This window comes from Passer domesticus, chromosome 12, assembly GCF_036417665.1.
Source record: "Passer domesticus isolate bPasDom1 chromosome 12, bPasDom1.hap1, whole genome shotgun sequence".
NCBI classification, from domain to species: domain Eukaryota; kingdom Metazoa; phylum Chordata; class Aves; order Passeriformes; family Passeridae; genus Passer; species Passer domesticus.
The window spans coordinates 11,525,395-11,537,613 of record NC_087485.1 but is presented as its reverse complement, the minus strand read 5'-3'; the positions used below and the strand labels follow the sequence as shown (position 1 = coordinate 11,537,613).

General features: G+C 44.0%; 1 protein-coding gene and 1 long non-coding RNA gene across 10 annotated transcripts in view; both read right to left on the bottom strand.

The window, feature by feature from the left end:
- Positions 1-2,519, bottom strand: part of LOC135279146 (uncharacterized) — a 185,884-nt gene extending 183,365 nt beyond the window's left edge. The window contains exons 1-3 of one of the 2 annotated variants that reach the window (XR_010346469.1): positions 2,090-2,519; positions 1,911-2,001; positions 1,400-1,472 (exon numbers count right to left, since the gene is read on the bottom strand). This is a non-coding gene — a long non-coding RNA (uncharacterized LOC135279146). Of the gene's footprint in view, positions 1-1,399; positions 1,473-1,910 lie in introns of both variants that reach the window. The other variant, XR_010346468.1, reaches the window with a different exon arrangement.
- Positions 2,520-4,198: 1,679 nt separating this feature from the next.
- Positions 4,199-12,219, bottom strand: part of SALL1 (spalt like transcription factor 1) — a 23,809-nt gene continuing 15,788 nt past the window's right edge. For 7 of the 8 annotated variants that reach the window (XM_064386254.1, XM_064386257.1, XM_064386256.1 and 4 more), the window contains 2 exons: positions 7,934-11,343; positions 5,091-6,896 (listed from right to left, as the gene is read on the bottom strand). In XM_064386254.1, coding sequence (XP_064242324.1) covers positions 6,456-6,896; positions 7,934-11,343 — 3,851 coding nt within the window. In that variant the 3' untranslated portion in view covers positions 5,091-6,455. Of the gene's footprint in view, positions 6,897-7,933; positions 11,344-12,219 lie in introns of all 8 variants that reach the window. The other variant, XM_064386251.1, reaches the window with a different exon arrangement.

Here is a 12,219-nt window from a genome sequence, read left to right as displayed (position 1 = left end):
GTGGACAGGAATAAACATCTGAACTGAAAGGGAAATAAAGTAACACCCTAAACAGCCACATCCAGCACTACAAAAATTGTCTGTGCAGCACTCAGGCACTCCCCAGTGCTAGAAGCCAAAATAAGTTCAGCTGACTGAAGCAGGGGTTAGGTTGGTTTGTATCAGCACCAGAGGTCTGTGCTGGTGTGAGGGGTTCCCCACAGCTGAGCTAACTGGTGATTTAACACCACAGCCCTTCCCAGCAGCAGCTCTGACACAAGGTGCTGAGACCACTCAGTGCTCAGCCCAGACAAGTAAATAGACACATAAACCTCTGAAAAATGTTCTGATTCTCTCTACATAATTTGCTTTCTATGGATCCTCTAGCCACCAGAAAGACAGGGTGCATATGAATGCACATTTAGTACTGAACACGATTATCCTTAGTTATTGTACATATGACACAATAACACAATAACAGTTATTGTACATATGAAGCAAATGTATTTCACTACGTATTAACTGACATTTAAAAATCCTGATGAAAGTAAAGCAACTCAGAATTATTCACTGCTAGAAAAAGTTTATTTTCAAAACAGGCAGTGCTTTGAAAAAATTCTTAACATCATTCATCTGATTAGTCTCACTGCCTTCACTTTGGAATAACTTTTAATAAAAAAGATGAGGAAAAAGAAAGAAAGTAGTAATGAGCGGGGTTAAATCCATTCTTGTGTGCCAGACCACTCCATTTTTTTCTTTCCATATTCAATTCTAAATAGTTCTCATGTTGCACCACCTGATGCCAGGTGCTTCAGGGCTTCTGCTACACCCACCTGACACTGTGATGCTGCATTTTTAAGACCTTTAAATAATGAAAATAGACCTTTGCACTTCAGCACTGTGCTGGTCAAGAGAGCTGTCTGTACAGATGATCTGAATGTCTGCTAACATGGAGAGACTTCTTACTTTTGAAATGAAATGACACCAGAAGTTTCAGGGCTGATCTTTCCAGAGAATCCTCCTTATCAGCAGAGGTGACCAGGTATAACATGGACAGGGACATGGTCTTGGTGTCCATCTAACCTGATTTTAAAGTTCCTTCCAGAAGTGACAGTAACTTCTGAAAGTTCAGAAGAACTTGCACCTTGGGTTAATAATTAACTGCTATGAAAAGAAAGATGGCATCACCTTCTTACTTTGCAGTGAGTGCTCTCACAGGTGTACTGCATGCTCTGAGATGTTGGCCTCACTCTCCATAAAACTATAATATGATTTAAACCAGAAATGTCATTTTAATCACTATCATTCCTCCACCTCATCACCTGTAAAATATTTCAGTCACTGGATGTGGTCCAGGGCATCCTGGTATCCCATGTCCCTGGAACAAGACCTTCCCAGGAAGGAGTCACAATGCACTCACCATCTTCCAGGCATCTCCTAGGCCACTGTCAAAGGGACTTGCTCAGGGTAACCATTCCAAAATTAACTGTAACCTAGATGTAAAACCCAGAAGTATCAAATCAGAAAATCATAAACACACCTGTCAGCAACTCTGTTCTCAGCTGAAGCTCCATACTTTCCAATTATTCCTGTTCTTTCCTATTAAGATTTGTATTTCCAAGCCTCTACTCCTAAATGTTTTGTGTAGAGATACATATTTATATAAAGCCTGTGTTGTAGGTGAAATCTTTAAGTTATTATATTTCAGCTTGGCAGTTAACAGACATATTGCTTCCAGCTTGTAATAAATAGCTGTACCTACTTACTGCAAAACATTATTTTAACTTCTGTTAACTCGCATGCATAAGAGAAGGAAAAAGTTATTTTTATTGGAAAAAAAAAAAAAAACAAAACAAAAACAAAAAACAAGCAAACCCCAACCAAAAAGGAACAAACCTGGAGAACTACTGGACACTGACAGGGAAACAAACCTGCAGAGCTGTGGAACACTGGCAAGAGATAGCAAAAAAGAACTGTCGGGCTACAAAGTCACACCTTCTGCTGCCAAGTAAAACTGGCCCCCTGCAAAGACACAGCCAGGTAAATTGTGACTTCTGGACGTTCAAAAGCAGGCAGCACGCCCAAATAAATGGTCAAAACAAGCAGCAACCCCTGCATTTTGATGGTCAGCAAATATTCTTCACAGAGCAGGAACAATCCGAGGCATTTGTTGCCGGCTGCAACTGGGAGAGCTTGCAATCTGTCCCTAAGCCTCAAACCAAAGCCCAGCCTAGGAAGAAACACTGAAATTCAACAGACTTTTCCCTGGGAAAAGGGTCCAGGATTTGGCCGTCGCCAGCACACGAAATGAGCCGGGCAATTTGCTGCTTCCTCTCCCTTCTCACGCCTGCCTGGCCAATACGGAAACCTCATTCCTGCCCTCCCCAAGCTCTGTCCCGATGGTCTCCCCACTCCGCCGGTCTCGCGGGTCCTTTTGCCCAGCCCTTCCCTCGGTCGGTGCCGCTCCACCTGCCCGCTGTGCCCGTGGAGGAGAGGCCAGCCCCAGGGCCCCGGGCAGCGCGGTCCTGCCGCTCCGCCCAGGGCTCTTCCCAAGCCGGGAAGTTTCGCACGCCATTAGCCCAATTTTTAAATAAATCACGTCTCTTTCTGGGTGAGGAAAATTACTCGGGATGATTAAATGATTGCGTTGAACGATCGCTGGCGCTTAAGAGAAAGAAAAAGAGAATACCAACCCACCCCACTGTGCTTTATTTTAATGGATGATAAAATTGTGATGGGCGAGACGAAAAGGGGGGGAAGAAAGGGTGAGGGGGGAAAGAAAACTTTGTTGCTAATGAGAAAAATGAGGCCGCGAAAACAAAACCGTAAAGAAAAAAAAATTCTACTCTTGAATAAGGATTAATTCAGTATCTATGAATAAGAAACGCTGCGCTGGGTAATTGCAGCGAGGTAGCACGGCTCCCAGCTGCGAGGCGATGCGGGCACCTTTGTGCGCTTGCCAGGACAGTTCTGGGGAGAGGTAACTTCCCCCCGTCCCCACGGCCTTGTGTCGAGTAACGGGAAATTTAAAATTCTGCGTTTCCAGGGCAAATTATTCCCTCCTCCGCTCCCCCTCGCAGCAGGCCAGCCGGGCGCTCCGCCTGACGGGGCGGGGAGCCCGGAGCCGCCTCTGGCCCCGCACCCTGCGGGCACGGGGACGATGCTCCAGCGGGCCGGCCCCAGCCCGGGTCGGGGCTGGCAGGAGAAAGGGAACGGAAGGCTCCTGCACGGCGTGGGGAAAACGGCCCGGCACCTTCCGCGCAGCGGGCGGCACAGCCCGGCCCCCATGGCTCACACCGGGCACCCACGGCTCAGTCTGGCACAGCCGGGCACCCGTGGCTCACACCGGGCACCCACGGCTCAGTCTGGCACAGCCGGGCCCCCGTGGGTCACACCGGGCACCCACGGCTCAGTCTGGCCCAGCCCGGCCCCCATGGCTCACACCGGGCACCCACGGCTCGTCCCGGCACAGCCCGGGCACCGTCCCTCGGCCCGGCACAGAGGGATGGGTGCCCGGGGCTCCTGCCCCGCACCCGGCTCGGCCGAGGGCAGCGCGGAGCGAGGCAGCAGCGCGGCGGGGCAGCGCTCACCGGGGACCCCCGGCCGGCCGGGCTCAGGGGCTGCAAGGCTGTCCCGGGAAGCCGCAGCCGCCGGCACCGCAGGGAAACGCTTCGGAAGGGCTGCGGGACAAAGGGCCTGTGGCCCCCGGCGGGTCTGGGATCGGAGGGACCCCTCAGGCAGCGCCCCTCAGCCGAGCCCGGCGTGCGCTGTGCGCGCAGGGTCCGCTCGCGGAACGGGCCGGGGGAAGGCCCCGAGGCACGAGAAAGAAAATCGCTCCTTTTTTAGGGTTTTTTGTGGTTTGTTTTTTTTTTTTTTTTTTTTTTTTTTCCCCTGGTATTTTTTGTTTGTTTGTTCGTTTCCTAGCCCCCGAACGATGCCAAGCACGTACGTTACCCACCGGCAGGAGTGTCCCGGTGCCCGGGAAGGTTCGCGAGTGCCGGGTCCGCCCGCCCCGGGCGCGGCTTCCCTCGGAACCTACAGACTCCGCTTCCCCGTGGGAAGAGGCTCCGAGGGCTGAAGTTAAAGGCACTCATGAAACTCAAGCCGCGGAGAGGAAACCCTCCCGGAGCGCTGGGGGCTGCTAACCCTTCCCTGGCAGCTTTTCTGTTGCACAAATCTCGACTCAGTTTAAAAGGAGAATTAGTTAGTATTTCATTGATAAAATCATCAAAATCCTTTTAATTTACCTTTTTCTGAGACCAAAAGGTGACTTAAAATTCTTAAATATTCACATTGACAAGCCAGCTGGCTCTAGCGTACAACTTACATGTTAACAAAAATGCATATCATGTACCAGGTGAATCATCACATTCGAACAGGAAAAGTCCTAAAGACATGAAGTCCAAGAGGTATCCAGACTACAGCGTTAATATGCAGGATTCATAATCATAGGAAGGGGAAAAGTCCTCAAGAAAAGTATTTCTCACCCCAGCTCTTCAGTTGTAAATCCTCTCTAATGCCCGATTTGCAACTCAGGCTATGGGAAGAGCTAAGTGATTGCTTCTTGTTTAAAAAGATGGGCAACTCCCCCCACAGTGATACTGAAAAATAATCCTGTAACACAAAACACCTGAATTTTGGAATTGTTAAAAAATAAAATATATCTATATATAGTCACATGGACACAAATTTGGCTATGCCTCTTGGTGGTTTTGAAAGCATAATTTGAAGGCAGCCAATCTGTTTTATTTTTCATGAATTGTAATGTAAAGAGATGAAACTCTTCTGGGTGAAAATATTGGACTGAATTATGTTTGACAAACTCCCATTGAGGTTAATGATCATGGCAGGTTTTTAAGGGAAGCCAAATCATGTGCAAGGCCAAAGCAATTAGGTTTTGGTTGGTATGGTTTTTTACAATCAAGTTATAAACCCCACATAGTATATGGAGGCTTGCAAGTGGACATCTTCACACAGGTATAGCAGCGTAAACATGCCACAAACATACAATCTCATAAAATAAAATTAATATCAAATATAAAGCATTTGAACCAAATCAAGCCTTAAACGTAATAAATTATTTCCTTCAAAGGAAACTTACCTAGGCTCAATAAGGTTTTTGCTAGCAGCATTTTTTTTAATAAACAAATTAAAAATGCCAAAATATCTACAATTTTATGAGAAGGAGGAGTTGAATAGTTAAGGAGAAATTTCTCACTATTAGGGGGTATGAAAAATATACTAGCAATTAATATGCAATACATATATGTATACCCATACTTACAGATATAAACACGCACATACAACCTGGACAGTTCATGTTAACCAAGGGAAAGGCTAAATAATACAAAGTGATTACTAAATACAAGTACACTTTAAAAACACAGAGACAGCGAATTTTTTATCTGTTGCAAAAATGTATTTGATTACTCGAGTAAAATTACAGTATCTCTGCTGTTAGTAAGTATTAAATGTTAAAGAAACTGGACCTCTTTTCCTTTCAACTTTCCGAGAAAGTGCATGTAACAGTCCAAGGTTCCCCCTGTCCCCCCCAATGCCTAATACAAAATAAACAAACACTATACTTGTTCCCTTGGTCAAGGAGTAGGGCTTGGTCTTGTAAGGAACGTATGTACATTTTAATGAAAGTGATGTCTTATTGTATATACAGGAGCATCTACAGTTGTCCACGGAAGTTGTTCAAGATGCCATACTTAGCAGCATTGTGAAAGTCCAGCACATTTTCTATAATGAATATACCTACAAGGCAAAATGTTACGTCTCAGTTTCAACTACCAAAACAACACTTCAGTATCTTCTCTAATAATCCGCGTGCTTATTACTGTACAGAAATGTATTAACATTTAAGACGACTCAAGTAAAAAGCACAATACAAATAACAGTTCAAAACGGAAAATGTTAAACCTACAAAAATTAAAGCAGTTTTAATTTTATAATAAAAATCAAAAACTGAGCTGTGTAAAGGACCCACACTGTTCAGTCTATATTCTCTCAGTCTTTTTCTTAATTCTGTCTGGAAAAATTAGACAATGTGTTTGCTGATAAAGTTTCCAGCAGGATCAAAGTGTACATTTATATACAGATTTTTATTAGAGATCTAATGCATCACTGAGGCATCGCTTCAATACCAGAGTTCGTGTTAAACTGGATATAGAAAATAAGTTAATGCCAGAATAAGATCACCTAGCAGAACAGACTTGCAACTGCCATAAATGTTACAGCAAGTTTACAGCACTCTAGTCGATTAGTATTTAGTTCAAAATACGGGAGACCAAAGTTAATGCTTGCATTTGTTTGCAAAGCAAGGTTATATCACTAATAAATAAGCTCTCTTAGAACTCTAGAAGTAGAACATGGTACAAAACAAAGTCTTTGTAATGTTGTAGCCTGCAGCTTGAAAAAAGCAACCCTAGGTTGCACTATTTGCAGGAATGTTATTTACGGAGTTTTTTTTCCTAATTTGTTACAATTTCTTTGTTGTCCTCCACGAAACGCGTGAAACGGAAGTTAGTCCCATTTTCATTGCTTGCCATTTTCTCCAGACCAGCTAGAGGTGCGTTGGGTTCTGAATTCTGGAGCTTCTCCAGGCTTCCTGTCAAGCCACTGATGGGAGAGCTGCCACCGTTGCCCAGGCCCCCTGGTGCTGGAGGGATGCCCCCATTCTGGATGACCGAGATCTCGTTGGTCTTCATGGCCAAGCCATTGGAGAGTGCAGCTGCATACTGGTTCCAGAAGCTGGAGGGGTCTCCATTCCCTGACCGCGCAGCCAAATCCTTCTGAAACATTTCTGGGAACTTTACAGGATTGCCTCCTAGGAATGTCATGGGGCCATCTACAGAAAGTCGTCTGCCTCGTCTTGCAGGAGTACTGTTCCACATATGAGTGCCCATGTGAACCTGGAAAGAAACAAAGGAAGAAACAAACAAAAAAAATAGAGGTTGACAGGAATTTCAAACTTATTTTGATCAGAGAGAAGGCAGGAGTCCATGAACATGTCCAGTCTTGTTACACAATGAATGGCATTAAAGATAGAGGATACAGGGCTCTGGAATAACGCACTACTTCTAGGTTAGCCCATCACCATTACCCAGAATAACCTGTTCTCCTGCTGAACAATGCATTGCTTCTTACTCTTTTTTTTTTTTATTACATGTATTTAGTTTATAATGACTTTGCATTATTCTGTCAATTGCTGCTTTCAGGGCTAGAATTGCTATGTCCACTTTCATTGCAATGGTAAGTATTGTATTTGACACCCTTTACCCTATAAATGTCCTTTTCAGACAGGCAGAAAGTATCCTTTACTGATTGCTCATCGGAGAGCCTCGTGTATAGACAGAATGGCCTGAAAGTAATTATTCATCTCACATTACTGGCAGCAACCTCTAGAGAAATACTCTGTCAACAGAAAAATGTACACAGTAAAGTGCTCAACTGGTGTTCTAAAACTTGAGTATATTTGCTTTTTCAAACACATATCAGTAGGATTTATTATTATTTATATAACCAATTAAAGTAATGCCCATTATTTCCAGAATTATGTTAATAGTTTTTCCACTCATCTTACATCATAGTTATGAAAAGCATCACATTCAAGAGCCTTTCACTTCTTGAAGAGGTGTGTGAGTTACAAAATGCATTTCTCTGTTAATTAATACTCCTTACCATCATTTGGCTGTTCTTTTTCACACTCTGCATAGACAGGCTTTGCTGGTAGATGAATTTTAATTAAATCAAAACAGCTCATGCCTCAGACCTGCTGCCAACACGAGCACTCAACAAGGGGCCATCTAGGTCTACTAGAGCTTACTAAACACACTGTCACACCACAAACACCCAAAGGTACCACTGCTGTAACATTAACAAGTGTCAAAAATCAAAAATCCCCAGCAAGGAGAAAATGAAACCAAAGGACAGTAAGAGGAAAAAGTACCTTCAGATTGCCTTTTGTTGTGAATGCTCTTCCACATATAGTGCAGGCAAAAGGTTTCTCACCAGTGTGCGTCCTTTCGTGGATCTGCAGAGCACTGGAAGAAGAAAACGTTTTCCCACACGTGTTGCAGTAGTGCTGTTTTGGAGTTCTTCTGGGGAGAGCAGGGAGCAGCACAGGGGACGTGGCAGAGGACAGTGGCCCCGAAGCAACTAGACCAGAGGCTGCTTCTTTGCTGTCCTGAGGAGAGCCATGCACAAAGCCATTGACCTCGGTCTTTATGAGCGATGACAGAGTGTTAGCGGGCATCACCGAAGAGTTCTGATTGGGGCCGATGCTGGAGTTGGGCTCAAAAAGCTGTGATGGCAGATCTCGCATTTGATGTGTCAACATATGCTGCTTCAAATTACCCTTTGTGGAAAAGCCACGATTGCAAACTGTGCAAATAAATGGTCTCTCTTTGGTATGACTTCTGTAATGAATGTCCAAGGCACTCTGACAAGCAAATGTTTTGCCACAAATGTCACATGCAGTGTTTTTAAATTTACCTCTATCTCTGAAAGGAAAGAGCATACTCAGGGACTCTTCTTTAATCATTTTATCAGTGTTACTAGACGTCAAGTCCAAAGCACCACTGTTAGCAGGGGTTGGAGACAAACCGTTGGCAAACTCACTTGGTAAAGCTCTTAATGGTTTCTCTTCAATACTTGGTGACTTGTGGTAATCATTAGTGCTGTTGGATGGGGACAAGGCCTGCATGGAAGAGGTAGACTCTGAGACCGCAGGGCTTCCAGCACTTTGGCTTTCCATATCGCCACCGACAGACGACGAATCGTTAGTTAAAACGTCCCCTTCCACTGACCCATTTTCTACTGACTTCAGGCTTGCCTGAAGTTGTTCAGCAAGGCCGGCATTGATCATCTTCATCTGATTTTCCAGAGCAGCAATACTTGACATTTCCAGGGGCAGAGGGGAAGAAGACAAGCTGTCTTGTGATGCATCTACAGATTTAGGTGTATCTGGCACGCTGCTGTCAGGACAGTCTTCCATATTCTCATCTGAGAAGTTGTCTATATCATCAAAATTCTTATCATCAAAAGATCCTGTATCTGATTCCATTGACTCAGGATAGTTTTCTGTCACCGGGGTGTTGGGGATCTGCCCTCCCATGTGCATTCGGATATGCTGCTGTAGCACAACGGCATTGGTGAATTTTTTCTGGCAGATTGGGCAGGAATGTTGCACTCTCAGTGGGGGCATGGCACGATGGACACTGTAGTGAGTCTTTAAGTTGCCCTTAGTAGTGAAAGCACGACCACAGATTTTACATTTGAACGGCCTCTCTCCAGTATGGGTGCGATAATGCATTTTCAGTGCGCTCTGGCAACTGAGAACTCTATGGCAAATGATGCACTCATTAGGATCAGTTGCCTTTTTGTCAATGTTTTCTACAAGTTGCTGCAATTTTGATGTTTCAGATGCTGGCGTTGAATCCAATAGTCCTCCAAATGGAAACTTTGCCTTAAATTGCTCTGACATAAGAGGCATCAGTGGATTTGTAAAAGTGGCGACACCGCTGGAGCCCGAGTCTGTTGCCGGGGAGCTCACAGAGCTGCTCATGTTAGTGATGGTGCTTGAATTTTGAGGGGTTTCTTCCGTTTTGCCATTTGAGGTAGGCAACGCACCAGCCTCTACCTCATCAGAAAGTCCATTGGAAATTTTTGATGTGGGATCAGCTGCTCCCGAGTCACTCTTGACAGAGCAGGGAGGGCTAGCAGAAGGATGGCTAATGGGAATCGGCTGAGGCTCCTCAGTTTTGATGAATGGGGTCAAGCTTGGAATTGTTGGTGGGAGTGGTAGGCCAACAGAAGTTGTTAGGGTGGAGAGGACTGGCTTGCTGTCCAGCCAGCTCGTGACAGGTTTCTCTGGCGGTATAGACATCCCATAAGGAATACCCGTGCTTGTAGGAATATTGTCCAAATGCTCTGGCACCGGGTACGGATTCATTTGAATATGGGGGTATTTTTCTTTGTGACGCTGAAAGTGGACTTTTAAGTTTCCCTTTGTGGAGAACCTGTTTCCACATATGTTGCATTTAAATGGCCTCTCGCCAGTGTGAGAACGCAAATGAATCTGCAAGGCACTGTCACTCCCAAACACTTTAGCACAGAACCTGCATTTATGCTTAAAGAATGCCTCATCTGAATTACTTTTTGCTTCAAATGCAGTTACATTTGGTGGCTTGCTTTTTCTTTGCTGTGCCAAGGCAGTCAAGGAGTTTAAATCCTCTGCAGGTGTTCCAATATTGGACAAGGGACTGGAGAAAACAGAGTTACTAGGGGTGGGCTGAGGTAGAAGTGGATTAGATGCAGGACTTAATAAACTGCTTATTGCAAAAGCTGGTGAAGATGATGCTGATACTGGTGGGTTGGTGAGCTGTGAGCCACCAAGAGTTGAAGCCACTTTTTCTGAGGACGGTGTTGTAACTGCTGCTGCCAATATGTTAATATTTGGAGAAGAGCCACTATTGGATGGAATTAGAGTGTTGCCAGGGTTGCTCTGAGGTAGCTGTATAGGGGGTAGCTGTTTCACACCACTGATGCTGGCAGATTGACTAGCAAGGCTTTGTGCTAATCCAGCTGCTGCAGCCAGCTGCTGGGATAAATGGGAACTTAATGTGGACAAGGGGTTGGCAGATGTTCGTAAAGTACCTTGAGAAGGGCTAGAAGATGTTGGCATGTCTGTATTTTGGGTAGCCAACAATAATATTTGGTGACGAATTTGTTCAATCAGTTGCAACTGATGGATCTGCTGCTGCTGCAATGCCAACAGTTGCTCCATCAGGGCAGGGACAGCAAGTTTAGTGCTCGATGCCCCGTTACATCTTGCCTCCTGTGAGAACTGTGCTACTGCCACTTTAGTACTCTGCAGGTTTTCAATTATTACATTACTATTTATCACTGAAAAGTTGCCTAGTGTTGTCAGATCCCCTATGTGAGGTAGAGAGGTTGTTACAGCTGAGGTACCCATTGTGGAGCTGTTACTGCTTGTAATACTATTGTTGACACTCTTGGAACTGCTACTGCTATTGTTAATGCTGGAAGCCTCCACATCCATGGATTCTTCCCTGTCAAGTTTGTTATGCTCTGAAAGGTCACTGCAGTCTACTTGATCTGTGTTATTAACTGTGTCATTCATCTGTTCATCAGGATTATCAGAAGGGGAACTAGGAGGGAAGGTTTCAGAAGGAGAAGCTGGATTTTCATTCACAATTAAAACTAATTGATTTTTAGTACAATTCTTCTTGTGTTGCAGGAGATCTGATAATTCAAAGAACTCAGCACAGCACCTGCCACAGACATGGGCGTCCTTGTTCTTAGTGGTTCGATTTGCTTGACCCTTTTCTGTGTCTCCTAAAACATCAAAAGATGATGGATTAGGAACCAACCAGTAAATACAAAAAAAATCTACAGGACATTTTATTTTAAAGTACTGGTTTTATCTACCACTCTAAAACAGACTAAGATTGCACATGAAAATAGATCAATATTCCTACTTCACAAAAATAAGTCAAAAGCAACATTTAAAACTGTACAAGGGAGTTTTATCAATCTCTGTGTCTTAGATTATCATTTGCTTCAGATAATCCATCAAAATATAAAATACTATGAACTGAAGGCATTGGAGCATAATGAAATTCCATAGCAAAGTATTGATTTCCAATAATTCATACTGCTTATTGTCTAGTTGTCCACTGAGTGCAAATCAGCCATTTGAAGGACTCATTAGACTCTCACGTTCCTGTCAACCTTGTTCATTTTCAACTGATTCAAAGATATCTGTGACAGTTGCCCCATCACTAAACTAATTTGTAGTCATTCGAGGTCCCAATCAGTTGTTGACAAGAAAAAAAGTATGTATTACCAAGCTAAAGATTCATCCCCCTTTTTTTCCAAGTTGCTATATAAAGTATTAGCTGTGAATCTGTTTTCCAACCAAACTTAATTCTGTGGCAGTTACAAACTGAATAGAAAAGAAAAATCCCTTATAAAACGGTATCATTTACCATAAAATGGTAAAGTGCCAAAGCACTTTAAAGACCTCTTTTAATGCCTCAAGCAATGTTTCTACAATTAAGCAAACGTCCTATTTGCCACCATGTGCTTCACCAAAGCACTCTTTGTGAGATTCTGGTCTGAAAAACACTTGTATGAATCTGAACGATCACTGGAAATATCACGAATTTACATCAGAGTAAAAAACACCAGGATCTTGCCTCTTATGTATAA